General features: G+C 37.0%; 2 protein-coding genes across 2 annotated transcripts; both read right to left on the bottom strand.

Moving 5' to 3' along the window:
• Positions 1–9395: 9395 nt before the first annotated feature.
• On the bottom strand, positions 9396–11620 carry nkx2.1 (NK2 homeobox 1). Its single transcript, XM_053510106.1, has 2 exons — positions 11174–11620; positions 9396–10606 (listed from the first exon to the last, which is right to left on the bottom strand). Exons 1-2 carry the CDS (start codon positions 11541–11543, stop codon positions 9945–9947), a joined length of 1032 nt encoding a protein of 343 aa, XP_053366081.1. The 5' UTR covers positions 11544–11620; the 3' UTR covers positions 9396–9944.
• A 4772-nt stretch (positions 11621–16392) lies between these two features.
• On the bottom strand, positions 16393–17439 carry nkx2.9 (NK2 transcription factor related, locus 9 (Drosophila)). Its single transcript, XM_053510107.1, has 2 exons — positions 17286–17439; positions 16393–16898 (listed from the first exon to the last, which is right to left on the bottom strand). The coding sequence occupies exons 1-2, from the start codon at positions 17437–17439 to the stop codon at positions 16393–16395; spliced, it is 660 nt and encodes a 219-aa protein (XP_053366082.1).
• Between the last annotated feature and the right edge of the window lie 5616 nt (positions 17440–23055).

Raw genomic sequence — 23055 nt, forward strand, 5'->3', positions numbered from 1 at the left:
TGATGTCAAGTACTCAGAATGACTCTCAGTTGGTTGTGAATTTGGCAAAGATCAGCTGGCAAAACGGTATAAAAGGGTTGATTCGAGTTCACACGTTCTCTGCCAAAATTGTGTGTGAAGGGTTGTTGCTGGTGACAGTTGGTGTATCACCATTTTATTTTTATTATTTTATTATTATTATCATTATTTTGGAATTGCCCGTAAAGGACATCAAAGTTTAGACATCCACGTGTACAGTTAATAGATTGGATTTTTCCAAAGTGTTAAACACAGAGGCTGTAGATAAATTCTTTATTGTTGAAAACAAAACAATTAAATGCACTAAATAGTATAGTTAAATGTCCAGATGGCTTATCGTCACAATAAAGTTGTCACTCTTTGCTTTTTAAAACCAAGGACAACAAACAACTGTTGTCACTTGCAGCCTCTATGTTTAATTGACTTTAATGCAGAAGTAATTGCTTGGGATAGTGTCGGCAGTCTGAAAACAAACACGAGGTACAATTGATTTGCATCCCCCTCGTTTTGTGTGAGCTCTGGCATTGTCCAGGCGCGCTATTGATCGGTTCCAGTGTATCGCCCTGCATGTGTTTGCCTTCATTAACAGATAACTGGTTGCTGATGACTGCCATTCCCGGCCCTAATTCGCCCTAATGGCTACTTTGTTCTCGTGTCATGGCGGAGGGCAGCCGGAATAATGAGTAGGTGGGTGGACTCTGTTTTGCCGATCAGTGCTCCCTCCATTCAAACTGCTGGTTCTACAGGGATCTGTGGAAGAGGTTAGAATAGCAAGACCTTTACGGCCAGGATTACACCTATAATAGAAGGAACGACTGTTTTCTGTCATTCCGAATCTCGTCAGGATATCTTCATTTTATACGAATCTATTTTATGACACCTTAGGTGCTGTTTCCTCTGCTTTACCTCTATGTTGATATGGCGCTACTGAGCCAGAGTCGGAGCATACTAGAAGCAGAAAAGTCAATAAAATGTGACATTCGTATAATGCACCAATAGCCACTTTTCAGGGTGTTAGGAGTCTGAAACAAGGCACAAGGCTTTACAACTCATTATAGTCAAGTTCCCTATAAAAAAATAAAATTTATATAAAAAAGGATTACAGTAATGTCCTAAAATGTTTAAGGGAGTGGATTGTGCATTCGTAGTAACCTGATAGTGTAAATGCCACGAATTTATGTTTAATGTAACGAGAGAAATAATTTTAGTTGTTTTTGGTTTTAAGGACAACTTTTTTTTTTTTTTTGCATGAGTGTAGGAAAACATACGGGTGGGGTGGGGGTGCGGATGGAGGGGGGCTATCTCCTACACCCGTTTAAAAAAAGGACCCATTTGATTTTCAGACTGCTCTGAATGCTCCGGAAACAGTAGCACCAATCAGAGGGACTCTAATGATGAACGCGCGCCCTGATTTCCTTTGCCACGGAGTTGTGAAAGGAGCGTGGAAATGACAAATGATACGCTATACATGCGACTTGCCCGTGTAATACAATGGTCACACAACGACGAGCCTCCGTGCCTCACAGAGGGAATTGCATGTTAGCTAATTGTTAATTTGGGCGACTTGGCGCCGGCTAATTATGTAGGCACCGCCAATCCTTTTGCATGATGGACCTGCCACCTGCCTCGATGCGCCACAGCCCGCTGCCCGGGCAAACTATATAATTACCGAACAGCAGTGGGGCAATTTTGACTGCCGTTCCTTTTGTGTCACATGAATTCTTCCTAATGACATATTTTATTAGGGCAAATAGCATACCTCCTCTTGGTTCTGCAGTAAAAAAAAATAATAAAAGACATAATCTCAACAGGTCTTAATGTTAAGTCAGGCACACAGCATACTAGGCCTCGTCTTTTGTACTTGGCACTGCATTCTTTTAAGGACCTATGGTCTGTTTATTATATATCTTACCTATTTATATCGCCCCTAAAAGGACGTTGTATTCAAACATATATTTAGAGTTTTTTCTTCTTTTCCTAAAATCACAGTGGTATGTACGGATTTTTTTTGGAACGAGACACATTCATAGTCCTATTACTCGACTGCCGTTTTTTAATACCTCCAAGCCAGATCTCACTGTAATCTGGAATGTTGAATTAACTCTTATGCGCAGTGTTAACTGTTTCCATTTAAATACACACCTTGTTCTTTTTTTTAGCAAGATTACATAAATCCTTAATCAATTATTCAGACATATAATCTTATACAGATATATACAGAGACAGCAAAAAATGTATACACATTACAGGAAAATAAAAACTTATATATAAATAAAATATGTATGAATATTTAATACAAAATGTATTGCTATACGTTATACATAATATTATTATAATATTAATATAATATACATCTTACAATTTTTTCCCTTCTGAAGTGTGTGTATACCTTTTTGGGCTGACTCGTTCTTTGAGTGTTTCCCTTCTCCTTTGTGCCTTAAAAATGTGTATTTGGTCTGAAAATTTGGATAATGTCATTTTAAATACTTTTTAGATATTGTAATAGTATCTAAGTAAGCGTTGAAGGTAAATTATGTGCACATCTTTAATAGTGAAGAGAGTATCTAAAAGAGGGGTCGCAAACAATAGCAACATTTCTGCAGAGAGTAATGTGTTTATTAGGATAAAATTCACACTCATGGCTATGGGCACACAGTGTCTCAAATGCCATAACACGAAGTTATTGTAATCCACTGGCTGTTAGAGAGACAGTAACATCACTGCCAGTGTTTATACATTCTCCCAGTAAGGAGCCGTAGGCAGACAGAACAGAATAGGCGCTTAGAGCGATCAGGGTTACTCCTCTCGCTCAGAACAGCCTCCATTTCGTTTTAATGATTATTACCTCTGAAAATACGGCTAAGCAAACTGCCTGTGTTTAGACAACAAAAAGTTGATGAAAAAAGCAGCGGGTGAGTGATTATACGCCATTTAGTGACAGCCCCGACCCTAACACGGTTAGTGATGGTTCGATGACCACCAAAGGATTCCCGCTGGTACAGTATAAGAACAGGGAGGAGTACCACTTCTCTGCTTCGCATTTCTCTTGTTAAACCATCATATTTACCATGCTAGAGTCGATGAGCCCAGAGAGCTGATTTCCAAAAGTGTGAGCTTAATTTCCGCCACAAATCTCCCCTCTTCGAATTGTCATTCACTGACTTGCAGTCTTTTGGTAATCACTTTAAGGCTGCATCCAAGTACTAACTTCGACAACATGTACAATTTGATGATCGAAAGTGATTTATCATTTAATACCGTGTAGCTATGAAAATCAGTTTGTAAGTTTCTTTCACTATATGCGAACATCTGCGCAAATTATGAGTACTTGCACTGCGGTTTTATTCGTTTCCATGTGGATTGAACGGCTGTGGTCATTAAAAGAATCGTTTATACGTAAAGAAAAAAAACAAAAACGATAAAGAAAGACGAGGTATGAAAATGTGGCGCTTTTTGTTCATCGCATGGGAAAGGCTCCATTCACATAACACTGAATGCGATGCATTTCATTGCTGCCACAATTACACTGAAAGGTCAAGTATTACAGCATCATGCATTCTGCTTTGCAGGCTAAGTATTTCTTCTCACAAATGACCTGTTTTGTATGCACTGTACAATAGCTTCAACAAGCAGATGCCGGACAATTAAAGAATTTTTAGTAAGATTTACTAAAGGAAGTGATTGCAGTTTGATTTGTAATTGTACAATTTGTCACGTACATTTTGGAATGTAAGGTAAAATGAAGGATGTGGAAGCAAAAATAGAGCTTTGATGTATTTTGTGATTTTATCAAGATTTCTTTTTACAAATCTAGTGCAAGAGGCAGACTAACACAATCACCAGTATTAAGTAAACGCTTACAGTGTTTCTGTACGTTATCATGGGCGCAAATTAACGTTTTGAATAGAAAGCCTAATGCAACACTGTGGATTTATTTACCGTGCAAATGCTGAGGAAATTTGAATTTCAGTCAAAGTATAGGCCCTTGTTGTTAAGAGCTATATGTAAAGGGGTAAAGGGGGCTGGGGTGGGGTGTAGAATGGATGTGGCACAGAATTAAGCAAGGATGAAAACGGTGAAAACGAACATTTGACTTTCATTTTAGTAATAATAACAAAATTACATAGCGTTACCAAATAGGATCTATTGTGATCCACATGGTAATTTTTAAAATTTTTACGGCTAATCACCGAAGATTATTCTGGCAAACGAGAAGGACAATATAAAGTTTATTAATATTATTATATTAAAAAATAATAACAAATAAACTCCAAACTCTACGTATTTTGATTAGATTATAAAATTGTTATTAAAATAACTTTAAGAATAAGAACAATAATTAAATAAATCAACCCATTGTGCATTACTGTATATCTAAGGTATAGTCTATTAACTTTATGTGAATTTCACAATTCACATTTTTCTCTAAATCGGTTATAACCTTATTCGGCATGTATTTTATTGTAATTTCCCTACTTTAAAAGGAGTTTGTTGTTTTATTTATTTTATTCAGGGTGTTTCTCAATTTTGTCTGTGTTAGTCGACAGTCCATGTCTGCAAATTCGGGCCACCGACATTCTTAATTATGCGACTCAGTTAATGCTGAGGCGTTTTCGATAATAACCTAGACTGTCACATTGCGCTACCTGTAGACTAATTTTATACTCTAAGCTTTTTAGGACATTATAATGTGCTTACTTATAAAATAATGTAGCATAATTAACTAATGTATGTAGATGTTTTCATAAGCTTGCAGTAAATCTACACAAACTTGTGGCATTGTTTTTATGGACGCATACAGCTTTAGTGTAAATGACTGTTTGATAAGTTAGGACTCAACAAATCGTTTCAACAAATATGTTGCTGTGCAGTGAGGAAATTTAACGTATACTAGCGTTTAACCAATCAAATGAAATGTAAAAAAAATTGCTATAACAAAATTCAAGTAATCCAGCATCAACAGTATGTACAAACAGACACACGTGTAATACCGGGTATGCGAGATGGCCACCCAAATTTCACTGTGACTATTGCCACTCCTGGCCCTCCAATCTACCCCCACCTCTCGAAATGGAATAACCATTTGTTTGTATATTTTAACAATGACTGACAACTACCATGATTTTAATAAATGGACAGTTTTGCTTTGTACATTTACCCGTGTGTTGCTTATAGAGACAATTCGCTGTAATTCTAAAAGCTCTTATTATGGATTATCAAACCATATAGCATCAAACCATTGTCTAACTGTACCCTTTTGAATAGTTTGAATAAGTGTATACGTAGAACCCCAAAAAAGAATTTGTACTATTCCATTTAAAAATCTTGAATATGAAAAAAAAAATCAAGAAATATAAAAAAAAATTAAAAAAAACAAACAAACAACGTAAATAATGTAACATTGATATCAGTGGACCTTTGTACTGGATCCTATTATTGGGCACTTTTGTAGACTAAATCAAAAGTTTATTGTATGTTGTCACAGAATATTTTAATGTACAGCTGACATCAAGTGTACAACGGTATAGGTGAAAGTAGATGCAAATGAATGACATTTGGACCGTCCACTTACCATAATTGCATTCTCATTCCTATTGGCCCATTACTCTCATTTCTTTGTGTTATTATTAGCTACAGTCAGGTTTAAACATTGGGTGTTGGTATTATTTTTCATTTTATTACAAACATGCTTTTTTTCCCTCTAATGACTGTTAAGGTGGAATATTTCAGCACCACGGACAGCTCCCAAATACCGCGTTTAAAATGTCTGCTCACTTGGGCTTTCGATTAAATAAAAAAATCAGCGATCAAGTGAGCTGTTACACTGTACTCCATATGTTGGATACTTATTCTTTTGTACGATTTTTTTTTTACACGTTATGACTATAACACGTTGCTTGTAAACAGATTTGTTTACAGTCTTAAAACATATCAAAAACCCAAAATGAAAAAGACCTTGTAAAATGAAAAATATACCTTGATTTCCAGTGACGTCAACTAACCGCATATTAGCTGCCGAATTAAAAAAAAAAGGTAAAACTGTGATTAGAAATCAAAATGGAAAATGGTAAATATAAGCCAATTATTTTCCATTATTTCCATTATTCCATTATTCCCTTATTTTCCAGCATTTCTGTTCTCCATTATTGACCATGAAATATGGATAAAAATTACAAAGGGTTCAATAAATATATACACACCTATTATCCAATAAGAAATTCAGCACTATACTAACAACCTAACAAGTTCACCACAAGTCTCGAGTAAGTGTATAATAAAATGTGCCGAAATTTCTTCATTAAACAAAAACAAATTTAGGCTTTTTAAGCCACAGTTTTCAAGTAGGTGGTAATTGGGCCTACTTTTTAATTACTTTTTTACTTTATATTATTTTTCCTTTTGTATTATTTCCGCTGACCTAGATCGTAGGTCATAGCTGACCTATGTGTCATAAAAAAAATCAAAGACGCAGATCCCAAACACACCCTGTCACTTTTATGATTACGTTGGGATTAGGGACTAATTGATGGCAGAGACCAAGACCTTTGCTCATAATACAGTGAGGACTGTCCGTAGTTGTCTGTAGTTGTGCACCGTATGTGCTGAAAGACAGCGAGGAGAGCACACACGCTTCACATAAGCTCCACACAAAGACCACACACCAAGCCTCAGACATGTAAATTTAATCTGTAGTCTTTCACGGCGGATTCAACAAAAAGTCTCTAACAGAACTTAATAGAATCTCTTGGCGCATCAAGATTGCTGTTGAAAATAGTTACATTTGCACGAAGATTAAAAGGGAACTCGAATATGTTTTCTATTATTTGGCTAGGTACTCGATTTAAGAGAGTGATTTAATTGGGCGCCAGTCAATTTTCAGTCACATGCTGTGGAATATTTAATGCCATCCATCAAACGCCCGGGAATTTCCTTTGCCTGTCTCCAGTGGAGATTAAGTCGTATAACGAATTTAAACGGATTTTAAAGCTCTTGTCAAGACACGAGGGGTCAGATGTGAGCACTGTAACTTTAGAGCTAAAATGTGAATTTTGTGAGAATTTTTAGTGATTTTTTTTCACATTTTTTGAAGTGCACTTTGTAACTCAACCAATAGTGGGTGGACGTTACAGATAATGAAGTAAACGTAGCTCACTGAAGGGCCGTAGCAGTATAATTTTAGACCCGAACGTTAGAATGAATTGATATAAACGCAGTCACTGATTTAACGACTCATCATCCAAAAGAAGTGCGCGATTACAATAAGAGGCTCATTAAACAGTGCGACATACAGCCCCCGTAGCTGGACCTGTTTGTCCATCTTAAATCTTCGTAATGGTTTCAAAGAAATTTAAAAACATGTAAAAACGATTATGTGTATTCCTATGTTTAGAAAATTCGCAGGAAGTTTAATAAATTTACCACGCAAATCTGGACACTGTATTTATTTTGAGCTCGTATTCTTTCTTAAAACACGAAGTGGCTTAACAGTAATATTGGTACATATTGGTTGTTAAAGAAGTAGATTAACCCATGTCAAAACAGCTGGAGGCATTAACTTTTCTAGAACCAATTTATATGCAGATAGAATAATCTGTCAACACACATGAATCCAGGTGAAACAAACAGCTGACTCCATTTAGTCAAAATAGTGCGCATAACGAAGACAAGTAACTCCAGTATAAAACTACAATTAGCATAAACCACTTCTGTTGCATTTAGCACATATATCCTACTTGATAAGGAAATCGTTTTATCTCCTCCTTATTACATTTAAATTTAATTTAGAATGTGTATAATTGTCAGGATTCAACAAAATCAAAATCCCCTGCCATATCACGTACTGCAAGCTTTGACGTGATGAATAACACCAAAGCATTTAACATTGTAACCGTTTAACTGAATCGTTAAAACTTATCATTTACAAAAAACGATTCCCAGCTTGTTGAGCGCGTTTTGTTATGTATTTTCGAGTTTGATTTTTTTTTCAGGAAAGCACTCTCTTGATTAATAGTTTAAACTGAAAAAGTGCACTTATTCGGTGTGCAAGACAGGGGAAGCCACATTGTACGCATTGTTAGATATTCCTGTCAAAGACACCTGCCTTAAGGAAATATATACTGCGACATGCAATGTTAGTGGACTTTTGAAATAATTTATCTCAATTTTTTATGTTTAATTTTCTATCGGGCACATGAATAGTTTAGAATAGTTTCTAATCGTTTACGTAAGCTTATTATAAGTTTTTCCTTGCGAACTCATCAGTACACACGATTTTACTCGTTGTTTCCCTTGCCACTCGATTTAACACCCACCCTCTTGTCCCCCGTGATGTTTATGAACTTTATCATTGCGTAAACAATTGGAGCTTAGCATCTACAAACGCATGATATAGACAGAGGCTGTTCTGATAATTCAGTGTCTATTGTGTCGCACGGTTCTTTGGGTGAACTCTGGTTTGTTTGGCCAGGGATCTGATTGATAAGCTTGCTTTCGGGAGCGTTTGTTTGATGTGCGCACACATCACCTTCACTGACTCACACTCCCGCGAAAGAAGAAACCTCAAAAAGGCGCCGACATTACAAAGGCCGACTTTTGGTACACTTTACATGCAACGTTTCCAAGGTTTTATGTTCAAATTTAATGAACATAAAATGATGAGAGTTTTTTCTTCAATATTGCCTTCAATATTGCAAATAAGATATATTAGAGAAAGGCTCTCAGTGATCCCTTCACCCTTTAGTGTAAAAAAGTGGTTTCATTTGTTGTTTGCACTCTAATGACCACTTCTTGTCATTCAGTGGCATAAATTATATCTACCTTAAGTTTTACCGCGTTTTGACCTGTTTACTTTATCCCGTGGCTCTCCAAATGTGCGTGAAATAGCAAGAGTAACAATATTAAATGTGCCGTGTTTTTGAGGCACATGGGAGGTTGCAATTAAAATGTATATTATATATCACATTATTTCTGCGAGGAATGCTAAAAACTATTGTAATCGGTGTAAATTAACACAACATTTACATTATTGTGAAGGAAAAAAAGTCCGGCGTACTTGTGATGTTGGGGGAAAAAATATGAGAATCATTGCAGTTTGTCCTTCTCCTCAAAATTATATTACAAAATAACTCGTTGCACAAATCATCAGCTATTTATTCTCATTAATATATTTAGGTATAATTAAAACTTTTCTTTTTCAACAAACGTTAGCAAAATGTATGAAAAACTAAAATGAATTGATTTCGGTTAAATGAGACCGTATTAATTCTTGCAACCATTTATAATAAGGATGTGTGTCATTTTCATAATTTATTAATATGATTGTATGACTGCGCTTAAGTCAAATATCTATAAGTTACAAGAAAATAAAACGTACAAATACCAGTAAAACTCAAATAACATAGAACCCTCAATATCGATAAAAAATATTATACATATACATATCGCTAAAAACTATGTATTAAATCCAAACCGTTTACAGGAGTGTACAAGCTACGGCTTACATTGCAATCTATAAGAATCAGGAATGTACTGTAGCAGTCAGAATGTGAGGCGGCGTCTTAAAGTGCCAACTGAGGCTGTTTTTTTTATTTCACCCGTCGGAATGATGTGATTTTTTTATATATTGTCTCCGCTTAAAAGCTATATAAATAATTCCATCTTCATCGCCATCTTTGGACGCACATCCTCATAATAAAAAGACTGGGCAAATGCTATTTTCTCATTTTGCCTTGATCAACTTTTTCTCACCCTCCACCCTTCCAGTCTGGATTTTGAGAGGACGGAGGACAAAAAGTAAGAACAAGCCAGGCTGTTCAAAACGGTTACAGAGTATTTCATATTTTGTGTTGCTGCTGACTCGGTCAAAGCAGGCGTCGAGGTCAAAATGCCTACAGATATTGTCTATCCGTCTGCGGTCTGTCCTGTCGTCACCACGTCCTGCCGTATAGCAGAGCGGAACAGGGCAAGGCCGTACCGTAGTCAGCGCCAGAGGAGTTCAGGTGTGATAGACCAGTCACGGGAGTTTGCAGGGAAGAGGGACTGGTACCGTGCTGGCCCAAATCTGGAGACTGGCCTGCGCTGCCTACCTGCTGACTCGGATGCTGGCCCATTGCTCCATTGTTAGCCATGAGCATGACGTTAGCGCCCTGATGATGATGGTTTTGTGCCGCGCTAGTGGGAGTATGACCGCCGCCTTGGCACGGTTTGCCGTCCTTTACCAACACGGGCACGGCTACCCGTCGCGGAGACTGCTGCTGCTGCTGGCATGAACCGCTCTCTTGTTGCATCTGCTGCTGGGACACTTTGTCTTTGGCCTGTCTTTTCATTTTGTAGCGATGATTCTGGAACCAGATTTTCACCTGTGTCGGGGTCAAGTGGATCATGCTGGCTAGGTGCTCCCTTTCCGGGGCCGAGAGGTACTTCTGCTGCTTGAAGCGGCGCTCGAGCTCATAGACCTGCGCCTGCGAGAAGAGCACGCGTCTCTTTCTCCTCGGTGCGCTGCTCAGGGATCCCATGCCTTTACCCACATCTGCCAAGGAGCCAAGGCTGCTCATGTTCATGCCGGAAGAGGAGCCCATAAAGCGAGAGACTGCAAGTGAAAATCGGCATTAACTACAACATTTATCACACAAAGTATTACTACTAGTACTACTACCACCGCTAGTACTATACTACTGCTGCTACTACTACTACTACTACAACTAATAAAAATAATAACAATAATAACGAAACAATCGTGTTTATGCTGTAGTAGATCATAAAGCAAATAGGCAATACACATGCATTATGTCTGTGTGCCATTTCTTTTGTTATTTATGCCTAAAACAGGATTGTTGAAAGTCCATTCATTTATTTTTGGTTAGGTGTCCACAGCTGGATAATATGGTTCTAAAGCAAAGTGCCTGCTGTTTACCCTCGTGTTAAACGAATGGCTACCAACACTGCGTGCGTATAGCAAACGCTGCCTAAAGTACTTAAACAGACAGGATATGTAAGATATGTATTCGTTTTAACAAGCAACTAAACATATAGGCGAATACAAATCAGCCGCTTTCCGCCTGTAAACATTAAACGAAAACGGAGCGCATTGAGGTCAGTTCTTGCGGTTTACAAAAAATCTTGCGGTTTACAAAAAATCACTATCAAGTTCACTTACTGGTCGAAAAGCGCGGGTCAGGGTTTGCTCCGTACCAGCTTGTGGCTGTCGTGCTGCCCCTCATTCCGTCCTGATAAGCCGGCAGGTCGCTCATGTTGCCCAGATTGCCGTTGCAGTAGCCTCCCATAGCTGTGTGGGACAGCTGTGGCACTCCCGTGGCTGTCATGTGGTAAGCAGCGGGCACAGCGGCTCCGTTGTGGCCCATGTGATGCTGTTGCATCGCAGTCTGTGTGACCTGCGGTTGGCGGTACGAGGCGAGAGGAGCCCCCAAACTGTTCCCCTCCATGCTTACTTTTTTGTAGCTCTCCTCAAGAGGACTTAAGATATCGGACACAGAAAAGGGAGTCGTATGCTTAGGACTCATCGACATTGTTCTGTGTTGGAGAAATCAGAAGGCAAAGGAACCTGTCCTTCTTCTTCTTCTTCTTCTTGTTCTCTTTTTTTTGGCCAGCTCCGCTGTTCCTGTTGCTTCAGCCTCGACACAGCGAGATAGACACGTAAGAGGGCGCGTGAAGTCCGCCTTAATTGGCTTGAGTGGGAGCTCGAGACTGACTTTCGTTTGTTTTAGCTGGGTGCCAGGTTTAAGGCTACCGTCAGAGGCGGGGCATCAGCAGCTAAGGCAACAATACAAATCAACGCTGTCATCTGTACACCAGCGCATAATTCGTAAGACTTGGCTGTAAGCTGCCTCGATGCAAATAAACATAACCACACAACGTTAAAAAAAAAAAAAAAAGCATGAGCATGCATGCACTGATACGTAAAGTCTATTGTGCGTAAAATGCATGCTCAAGTTCTAATACCGCTCTTACTCAGCTGAAGATATGGATGAAACGTTGACATTTTAGAGTGATGTTTATGAGGACCACTTAATGAGAGCGAGTATGAGAACTTGAATCTTCGAGAACCACTCAATCCCTAAAAACTCGAGTTGAACTCCTGACTTTTAATGGTCACAAGAGGCCTCTAGTGATTGCAGACTTATTTACATTATGACCCATCGTGCTTTGAGTTGTAAAAGTGCCCTTGCAACGAGGAAGGAACAGCGACCGATAAATAAATAAATACATATGCGCTGGGTAAGAGACTGCGTGAATGATTAACTTCATTTCTGTCTGAGATTATTGGATGTGAGCAGTGCGCCGTTTAAAATCTCATCCACTTGTCACAGACAGCCAGTCCAAAACAACTGTATACGGGAGGAGGAGGAGAGCCTCTCAGGTAAAGTTAACGGCACTCAAGTAGGTAGGCAACCCAGCTGTCAACTCAGTTATGCGCTTTAATCCGTTCCTCTATTTTGAGTTAGAAATGGTTTAAAAACTATAATAGGATTGCAAACAATGACTGTACTAATGCAAAAAGCGAAATATTGATAAGATAATAATAATAACTAATAATAATAATAATTATTATTATCATTATTATTGTATCCATATTTCGCTTTTTGCATTAGTACAGTGTATTAATAATAATAATAATAATAATAATAATAATAATAATTATTATTATTATTATTATTATTATTATTATCATTATTATTGTACCATTATTGTTGTTGTTGTAGTCGCTGCATTTGTGGTCATACGCCTGCAAATTAGTTGTTCCAGTTGTATTAATACATATTTTTATTTTTTAATCATTTAAAAATGAAGGGCGCAAATTTTCCTGTTTACAAACATTACATAACATTATTCAACTCCTTAATCCTGATTTTAAGAATTTAATGTAGGTAAGAATTATAAGTTCTTGATAAGTGTAAGTTTTATACATCCTGGTTATGATTTTAGCACCTATTCGCAGAAAACTGTAATCGCTTTGTATTTCTGAATAGACTGTCTGTTCACTGGGTGAATGAGAGTAACTCATATAATTAGCCTAAACACATTCCTTATGGAAAATAGAAAATCGTTTTAAATGGAGGAATAATAATTGTTTTTAGTTGGTTTCGTTTATAATCACTAAAACACTAGGAGGGTTACTGAGAAACTCTCTCTCTCTCTCTCTCTCTCTCTCTCTCTCTCGCTCGCTCGCTTTCTGTTTATCCAGAGGATAGACAGCGTCTTCTGGTGGCGGCATTTTAACACAAAAAAATAAAATAAATTTTGAATTTCAAAAAAAATAAAGAGCAGTGTTCCTAAATGTGCATGTGTCCTTTACTGCCAGTTTTTAAAATCAACATCCATACGAACGCAATGGTATTTTACTGCATTAAGTTCTTAGCAATATGCCAGCATTTAATTTATCTGGGTGTAGAAGCAGGTGAGTGCACCTTGCGCACCTCACGGTGATAATTAAGTGTGCTTCGCACACGCAATTATGACAATTAGAATCATAACATGCTTTCTTCGAAGTCTTCGGCCTCCTTAATCCGGTTTTCAAAAGGCTCTCTTAATTATCTAAATCAGGCTTGCTCCTCTGAGCTGGAGCACGGCTATCATGGTCAATTAGCGGTAATTAGACAGAAAGCGTTTACTCGTTCTTTGGAACAAAAATGCTAATATTTCAAATGATATTTCATCTTGAAAGAGTTTGTTACTATTTCTGATGCTGTTTCTGATGTACGCAGGGTAAAATTTGATACCGATCTTGTCCAAATAAAAATAATTATGAATTATGACCAAATGATCACTGCTCTCTGTCTCTCTCTGTGAACTCTGCGATTTGGATTTGAAATAACATTATACCTGAGCGTCCCCTTCAGTCTGGACATGCATCGAACTGATGGGACAGTAGAAGCCTACTGTTCTGACTGGCTACTAAAAATCCTTTGCGGTCTTGTAGTGTGATGGGGGCAGGAGGGTATGGGTAGCGGTCGCTAAGCAAAAACGTATAGTGCTAGTGTGACACCTAGCGGGTCATGATAGTATTGTCATCAATGTCTTCTGTACTCTGTGTGTGTGTGTGTGTGTGAGAGAGAGAGAGAGAGAGAGAGAGAGAGAGAGAGATTGACATATCAATATGTAAAAGCTACGCGAAGCCAGCATAAAAATTCTTTAGTGTATAGGCAAATTAAAATGTTAATGCAGTATTTAACAGTTAGTTTGATACTCTTTATATATTTAGTTAATCCTAGTGATTATTATTATTATTATTATTATTATCATAAGAAGACGACACTTTTGATTAAATTCGAAGGTTAAATTAGTAGCCGAATTGAGTAAAAAAAAATGAGATTTTTGTGACTAATATTCATGACCAGTCGTTTTCTCCAGGATTTGGCTCATGAGACTTCTTGGCAACGACGTAGTGAGAGTAATTAACCTAGGAGTAATTAGAAAACCTATACAGAATTTATTCCTCTATTGTTAATTATTATTTTTAAATTTCTTAGATTAACATTTTTATTTAGATTACATGCATGGACAAATATGCAGTCCTCTTGTTTATGTCTTTATTAATAAACTTTTTATTAGTATTAAATACCTTAGCTATAAATTCTAAATTTATAATTTCCGTTCTCACTATACTGATTGCCAGCAATAATCACTTTATTGCTAGCTTTCCAAGCTTTCTTTCGTCCCACTTTAACGTAAATTCTGTTTTAAGATATCAGTCAGCTGTACGCAGACATAGAATAAGTAAACAGAGATCTTATTCTGTTTCCATATTTTTATGAAAAAATAAGCGCCAATTAGGATTTAACTATTAATTCTAACTAAAATCCTTTAATCAATAGGCCACACTTTCTAGATATTTGTTTCTGAGACAGTCCTTAGACGGAACAACTATCCGACTTTTTGAAAATGTCCACTTCTAGGCATAGGTATATGAGGCTGAAAAGAAGGGATCGTATTTTGTTGCATGCAATTTATTATGAAACTAGGCTGTCTGCGTTATGCTTGTCTGGGAATATTGAAGGAAATTGTAGTTAACATGGGTAAAGCATTAAGAGAATTGCTCTTCCCTCTAGTTTTTAGTAAAACTGCAGAAACTTTACTCTCTAGAAGCTTTGTCGCTTTTAAAGCCTAAATCACCATTGTGTTGTTAAACCCCATAAATTTGCCACCAGGGACTGATTAAACATCACGAGAATTGAGGCGCTGAGGATTTTGTCCCTTTAGAAGGCACACAATGGTCCATTCAGACTCAGACATGCAAAGTGTTGGAGGGGAGATGTAGACCGAGACAGCTTCAGTCACTGTCCTCTCCATATGGACCAGAGAGAGAGGGACAAAGGGCCAGGTGACACCAATGATGCGCACTGAGTATTAGAATGAGTTTGGGGGTCGTGGATGCATAAGAAATCACAGCCTATCCATGACAGCAGAGCATTTTACTTTCATACATAAACTTTCCCTATCACTGTTTCGGTCATTTTCCCACTTCGAGAATTTAGCTTAGATACACTGATTCTTAGCCTTATACACACAATATTGCATTAGTTTGTACTGGTATTGTGATGAATACTCTTAACTCTGAATACTGAACTCCGACAAAGACATCTCTGGAAGTGGTTTCAAAAGCATCACCACCGGGGCAGGCCAGCGGCAAGCCAATACACGTTCAGGCCTAATCCTGTGTTTGCTCACTATTATTATGCTTAGTATACGCTTGAAGTTTGTAATTTGTCTCTGCTGTCCTGGATGGAAGATAACGTCTTAACATTATAAAAGACTCAAATGTCTTGCTGAGCGCTAGTATGCTCCTGTAAGTAACATCTGAATGCATTCATACGGATAGCGGAACTCGGCTTATTAAAATCACCCCAAACTTTACTAAGGCATAAAAGAGCATTTTACATTGTAACCATTTTATTTATAGTAAGTCATTATTGTATATCTGTACATGATTGTATAACAACCATATACAGTAGGCTATATTCAGTTAACAACAGCACAAAGACATCGATTGAAAGAGAAAAATTATTTAATAGTTGAATATTTTGTACAATGTTGAGGCAATTGGACATCAGCTTTTAGAAGTCTTAACCAAAACATCTTCGTCCATGCAACACGTCCTTCAGCCTATATAAAATATATATATATATTTTTAAATTCTTAACTACCATATATACATTTGGTTCAAAACTAAATTAGTCCTTCTTACTGTACTGAGTCGAGTGTCATCACCGTAACAAACAAAATAAAAAATCAGGTCAGATCAAAGAACAACTATATCTAACTATAAAATAAAATATGTGCAAATGGCATTATCTTAGTTACTGTGTACACTACACGTGTAAATAAAAAGGATGTATCCTTGGTCCACAGTGGACAGTCTCACCAAATGAAATGGTGTGTGGAAACAGGTGGGTTTGTAAAGTGCTGGTACTGCGGAAGAAGCGCAAAAGTTGGTGGCTGAAAACGCTGGAACCCACGAGCGCCGCATGACGAAGGCGTAACAATGCAGCCTCCCTTCTCGGTCTCTCCAATGCAGCTCTGATATGGTTTACCATCACGCACTAGAATCGGCACCACGACCCGGCGTACCACCGGAGGAGGACCGAGATCATGTACACACTCGACCCGCGCTCGTTTCATCTTATACCTATGGTTCTGAAACCAGATCTTGACCTGCGTGGGCGTGAGACGGAGGAGATGCGCAAGTTGCTCTCGCTCCTGAGCAGACAGGTAGCGCTGCTGCCGAAAGCGCCTCTCCAGCTCATAAGTCTGGGCCTTGGAGAACAACACACGCCGTTTCTTCTTCTTCTCCTGATCTGCCTTGGTAGGGGGATCATTGGACCCGGCCGAATCAGGGGACGATTCCGGATTGCTCTCATCTGAAGCTAAAAAAAAAAAAATACCATGTTGAACCAACAAAAATGTTTATATTTTTTTTCCAGTTATATAATCCATGAAAGGTTGTGATTTTATAGAAAAGTATAAAGAGTTTATCCATTGGGCCTTAATTATATAAAATTGTACTTTGGGACCACTATTATAGAAGCTGATAAAACCTACACACACACACAAACTTTAGTACAAGATGGATAGCCACTGGATAAAGCTTGCGCCCATAAATAATAAGTAAAATAGTATGGAATGCAAAAGTAATGTAACAGTTAACGTACGGCAAAAAGACTAATAAAAACTGGATAAATGCTATAAAGAAACCATCCCAGCGATAAGAAAACGTACACTCTGTTGCCTTTTCTGAGCGGGGGGAAACTTACACATGCAGTGGCCTCTTTCGCTGTCTGCCCAGGTTGAGTAAGGAGAGCCAGAGAGCGAATGGAGTGGCAGAAGATGCGCTGCACTCTCGCTGTCACTTTCTGGTAAATCCAAAATACTCCTCACGGTAAAGCTGAGTCTGGCAGGCACGGCCATGATACGACAGAGCCGAATGTGTTTGTCTTAAATAGCTTGATCCAAGGACGAGCAGTGGATTGGTGCTTGATCTCACTCCAAGTGATAATGTGTACACTGGCGTGGCGCTGTTTATATAAACAGCACTTAGCGCAGCTAAACAGTAGCCGCCTCCCTATTCGGCCACAAAGCACCTGAATGACTCGAGTGCTTAAGTCCCAGCGACGGTAGGTGTGAACTCGGCTAAGAATAGGCCAGTATTTTCACAATGACTGAAGGAAACCCTCTTCATCATTACCGATTCGCCCAAGTCGTGAAAAGTAGGACACAGATAATGGTAATTGTTGAGGCTGAATCACGTCTTGGGTGGCAAGTGACAACAAGAGAGCATCCCCTCCCTCTCCCGCCCAAATAACATATCGGATATTTGCATACAAAGTAATGCACTAAGCGATCATCTAGCGTTTTATATTAGTTTTTTTGTCCCTAATAGTTTATCAGTATATTGGATGTACGATGAATAATGGGTGAATGGTTATGTAATTAAATAAACTGCATAAAAAAAACAAAAAAGGTCTTAAGTAGAGAATTAATTAAGAGGGGTCTAAAGCACAGTAAGTGTAAAATCAGGATGAAAATTGCCGCATATAAATTGACCTTAGGTTGTCAATAAATCTCAGCGTTCCACCATTTCAAATGAGCATGTTTATCCAAAAATAGGCTATAATATAATTAATTTTCAAGTGATTAACACATCTAACGGTTTGTTTGTATGATGGCGTTTAATACAGACAAATATTTACAGTAACGAGATAACTTATAGAACTGCAATTTTCGTTTAATGAATGAGTTAATCAGTTAACGTAATTAATTGGTTAATTAAGTAATTAATATTATTTTGTTTTATTTTTGTGGTTGGATAAAGATACTAAAATATGCTGATGCTGGGTCGAGACTCTTACTTCAGGAGTAAAGGTTATGGGACAGGCAGTGAACTGTTTTCCGCACGATGCTCTAGGCGGCGGGCTGCATCGTATCATTCGTTGGGTACTATCCGTATTGTACTAAAGAGTGTGCCAAATAGTACGCCACCAGTGGAGTGCATTTTAAGCGTCTGTTTGAAACTGAACAGTTTATTTCCAGTTACTGTAAGATGGCGTAGAAGAAAATTGAGTATGTATTATACAGTTGTATATTTGTATTAGATCACTGCCTATTCCCATCGAATTCTATTGCAGTCCCAGTAGGCCTATAATATAATATATGTTTAATGTATGTTACTCTGCATTTTATGTCCCTCATATGATGTTAAATATAGACAATTTGCACTTGGGTTTAGCACTGTTTTGTCAAATTTCACAGTGCATTTTTTTTTCTTTTTAGCGCGTGAAGGAAGTTGAATAATTTTTTTAAAACCCAGCATTAATATATATATAATTTTAATTATATATATATATATATATATATATATATATATATATATATATATATATATATATATATATTTATTTATTTATATACATAAAAAATATTTTTTTCTCTCTCTCTCTCTCTCTCTCTCTCTCTATTCGACGTCATAAAATCCAGGCATGACTGAAAGAGGTTTACACAGAGACATCAATGTCATACGAGGTGCAGTGTTACTAAAACCAGCATACTATAAGGTAAGATTGTTGGTCTGTACAAAAAAGTAAAACCAGTACACTACAAAGAAAGACAATTAGACAATACTAAAAACAAAAATTCATACCCTTAAAAGTAAGATGTGTAGGCTATAATAAAAGTTCAGGATAACAGAACCTAAGTAAATAACGTGCCACTACACTATTTTTTTTGTCATTTTCGACTGAGTTTCATAAGGCACCTGGACGATAGCCTATGTACACTTTCGTATGAGTGCGTATATCCCTCCTCTGGTCGTCCTGGGTGGTCGGGCGAAGGAGAAAAGGGAACACAAATACATGCCAACCAGCGAGTGGAAACAAAAGAGGGAAATGTAGCCCCGCGTCCGAGACCCGTTGGAAGCATTTGTTCCAGTCAAGATTTTGCATTTGTTCAGTGCTTGAATAATGCTTGATTGACGCCCCTGCACAATGTCCTTTAACTCTCTGGAATAAATCCGGGGTTGTTCCGTGTTGTCATGGTTTTGAATGGGATCTGGGCTACTATCTTCGCTATCTACTGCTCTGCATCTCCACCGGCTTACAAGTCTACACGAAATTATGCGTTTAAAAGCTGATTCAACAGACTTATCGTTATCCAATTGTTGTCTTGTTACAACACCTACGTTTAATGAGAAACAAATTAAATGGTCGTGGTTTTATCGTTAATATCGTGGGTTTTAAACATTTTTAGACCAAAGGACATAAAATAAAGAACTAAGTGAGAATGAAATAAAAAAAAAAAACAATGTCCCTCAATCACCACAATTTTGATCTGTTACATAACCAACATGATATCTACAAAAAATGCCTATTGTTTGTAATTCAGTGCTAAGTATTTGCATGTACATCTGTGGGGGTGCTGATTCACGGATTACAGTGCTTATGCAACGCGTGTCCAAAAGTTTGCCAAGCTCTTTGCACAAGTGCAAACTCTCAAGCGCAAAAATTCTTTCTAACGCCCCTTTTATGCCCTTAATCTATTACACACCTACAGATGAGTGGGGACTTTTCTGAGAGTGGATACTCTTCCCAATCCCAAAGAGCTCTTCAGAGCCAAATATTTGCCCTAGCAGGCACTTCAGATCATCGACCAAACATAATCGAAAGAAAACACTTTAAGCCTATAGGTCCAAATGTGTAATAAAACACAAAAAGAACATACATAATATAAAGTCAAATTCAAACTTGCCCAAAAACAGTAGATGCTCATGTAGGATAATATATCATTTATAATATGAGTATAATAATTTTCACTCAAATGTAACATTTACATTTATTTAAATTGATTATTCTTGACGTCCCTATAAAACTTTAATAATTTACAGGGCTTTTATAAAAAAAAATGTTTTTTTCTCAAAATGTACAAAAATAGATTATTGATTGCTAAAGCGTTTTTAGAAAATTATGGATAAATCATGAATGATAAAATGTTTTATTTTTTAAATGTTTAGCAAAATATGATGAAATCAGTTGTGAATAGCCACTGTAAGTTAATAATGTAACTTTTTTTAAATAAGCAGTTTACACAACACAAGCACCTCTTATTTTAAATCTTACGCTTGACTTTGATAAAACACATGTTCTCTCTAAAAAATAAAACTGTGCTGTACTCAATTTTTTTGGTGAAACATTTTTACACTTAAAAATATTGAGTAAATATAAAAAAATATAAAAATCATGTAAAATATACTTCATGAATTGAGTACAAGTCAGTAAAAAAATTAAGTAGACCTAAATAACTATATTTAGTACAATGATGTACAAAATTGAGTAAATGTAATGAAAATTAGAAGTTAATGAAAAGTGAAAATGAGTAAAATAATTGAGTAGATATGATTAAAATGGAAGGTAGAAGATACTGAAAATGATACTATTATTTAATAAACAAATGTGCTACATTTACTAAATATTTTAACTGAATGAAACAATACACACATTTTCATTTTAATTAAACATTTATTTGCCAATTTTGACAAGACATGAAGTCTAAACTCAACCTGGTTTACTTTGCAAATGACATGTAACAAGATCATAAACAAAGAGCTGGATTTATTTTATTAGTAAACAGTTTCAGAAACAATACTCCTGCCACAAGTATTATACAGTTAACATGTGGAAAGTAGACTTTTGTATTAGAATCTAATGAGTCACATTTTACATCTGAAAGATTGCACACCTTCACACTTCAGTTTCCTGCAAACTGTGGGATCCATAGAAATGTGTGTGCAGACCTTCTCAGGTCTTAAAGAAGCAATGACAGTCTAAATGAAGACAGGACACTAAATATCCATGACCAACAGTACCATGCTTCACTCGGTAATGATCAAAATTCCTTTTGATGATGTGACAAATGCACACAGTTTACACCGCCATCCCATAATGCTGGCACCTAAAAAAGAAACAATAGTATACAAGTAAGTACAAGTGTGACTGTTAATATAAAGTCTACCAGACTGGTAAAATAGTACTTCCGTTCAAATACATACTTTTTGGACTAATAGTCTACTTCTATCTTTGATTCAATGGTTACACATTTAATACTTCTGTAACATTTAAAAAAGTTGACATTTACCTCCTGTTTTATCTCCATTCAACTTCTCTTCATTAGTGGTGTTGGTGCTGTGAAAGAGATATAGAAAATATATAACATGTTTCACACAAACACACACAAAATCAATCAGTTTTAGGTTCTTTTACTTACATATCAGAACATACATAATGTTTCACTTCAGTATTTTAATTTCATATTACTATCTCCCAATTCTAATTCTGAGAGAAATGTTGTATTTTCACTAAATCTTTATATTTCATAGCTTTAGTTATTAGTACAGTACTTAGCACATTTATTTTATAACATCTGCCGCTGCGTGCTCAGTGTTTAATCATGTTAAAAATACTCATATACAGTAACGGATAAAACACTGCCAGAGTCCGGACACTGCACCTCATTTCTGCTGTTTAAACCGGATTTGGTCCGCGTTTCCTCCTTAAAGTGTCGGAGTGACCGAGCAGACTCGCGGTTCAGTGTGTGAGGTGGACCGGTACAAATGCTGTAATTACTGTATTTGAACATGTTAGTTTTATATCCTCGCCACAGTGGCGGTAGGCTGCGCAAAATCACCGCATTTGGCGGGAGAAATTCAAATATTGCGGCACAACCGCCGCCGTTTACACCGAGAAACCCGGAAAAAACCCGGACATGCACGCGCTGCTGCTCGGTGTTAAATCTCTCCTTTTACACCAGAGTTTAAGTGTCTGTATTAAACACGCTTTAGCGGAGCAGTTAGGTGGTTGGAACAAACAAGCTAAATCACAATGAACCCCAGGACTGGCCTGTTGCTAGCTATCGTTAGCTATGGAGCTCGGCTGTGACAGGATTCAGAACAGTAACTCACACCCTATAAAGTTGTGTGTGCAGGCAGACAGAGTCATTATTACAGTAACTTGTGTTAGCTGTTTACTCACCAGGATTTGTAAGGAATGTTCCAGAATGTTCCAGGTGCTTCATGTCCATTCTCACATCCTCACAGCCTTCTTGTCTCTGATGTTACACCAGATTTCCCATGAGCACTTGCACAGGGCAATTTACTCAATTATTTAAGTTTTTGTTGTTAAAAATAAAGAATATTGAGTTGGAATAATTTATAATTGTAGTTCTTGAAACTAATCAGTACAATTACTCCATTAACAGATATTTTGATTAAAATGTATAAAAAAATATTAAGTGCATGTTAAAAATATAATTCAGTTTGTCAAATACTGATTTTTACTAGTGAAGTAAACTTAAATTATAGTGTAAATTTAAGACAAAATGAATAATTGTTTTTTTAGGCATTTATTTTGATTTGTCTAACTCAAACAATCATGTATGTGACTTTTAGAGATTTTATTAAGGTAACATAACTTTTTTATAACTGTGAAATTTACAAGGCCACAGAATCATTTTTTAGAGTGTTCCTATTATGGAAACTTC

This window comes from Clarias gariepinus, chromosome 13, assembly GCF_024256425.1.
Source record: "Clarias gariepinus isolate MV-2021 ecotype Netherlands chromosome 13, CGAR_prim_01v2, whole genome shotgun sequence".
In the NCBI taxonomy this organism is placed as follows: domain Eukaryota; kingdom Metazoa; phylum Chordata; class Actinopteri; order Siluriformes; family Clariidae; genus Clarias; species Clarias gariepinus.

Excerpts from the sequence above, each read along its gene's own strand:
- nkx2.1 (XM_053510106.1), bottom strand. The coding sequence starts at position 11,543 with ATGTCGATGAGTCCTAAGCATACGACTCCCTTTTCTGTGTCCGATATC. Across the intron at positions 10,607-11,173 it reads TGACCCGCGCTTTTCGACCA|TCTCTCGCTTTATGGGCTCC; the intron begins GTAAGTGAACTT and ends TTTCACTTGCAG.
- nkx2.9 (XM_053510107.1), bottom strand. The coding sequence starts at position 17,439 with ATGGCCGTGCCTGCCAGACTCAGCTTTACCGTGAGGAGTATTTTGGAT. Across the intron at positions 16,899-17,285 it reads CGAAAGAGGCCACTGCATGT|CTTCAGATGAGAGCAATCCG; the intron begins GTAAGTTTCCCC and ends TTTTTTTTTTAG.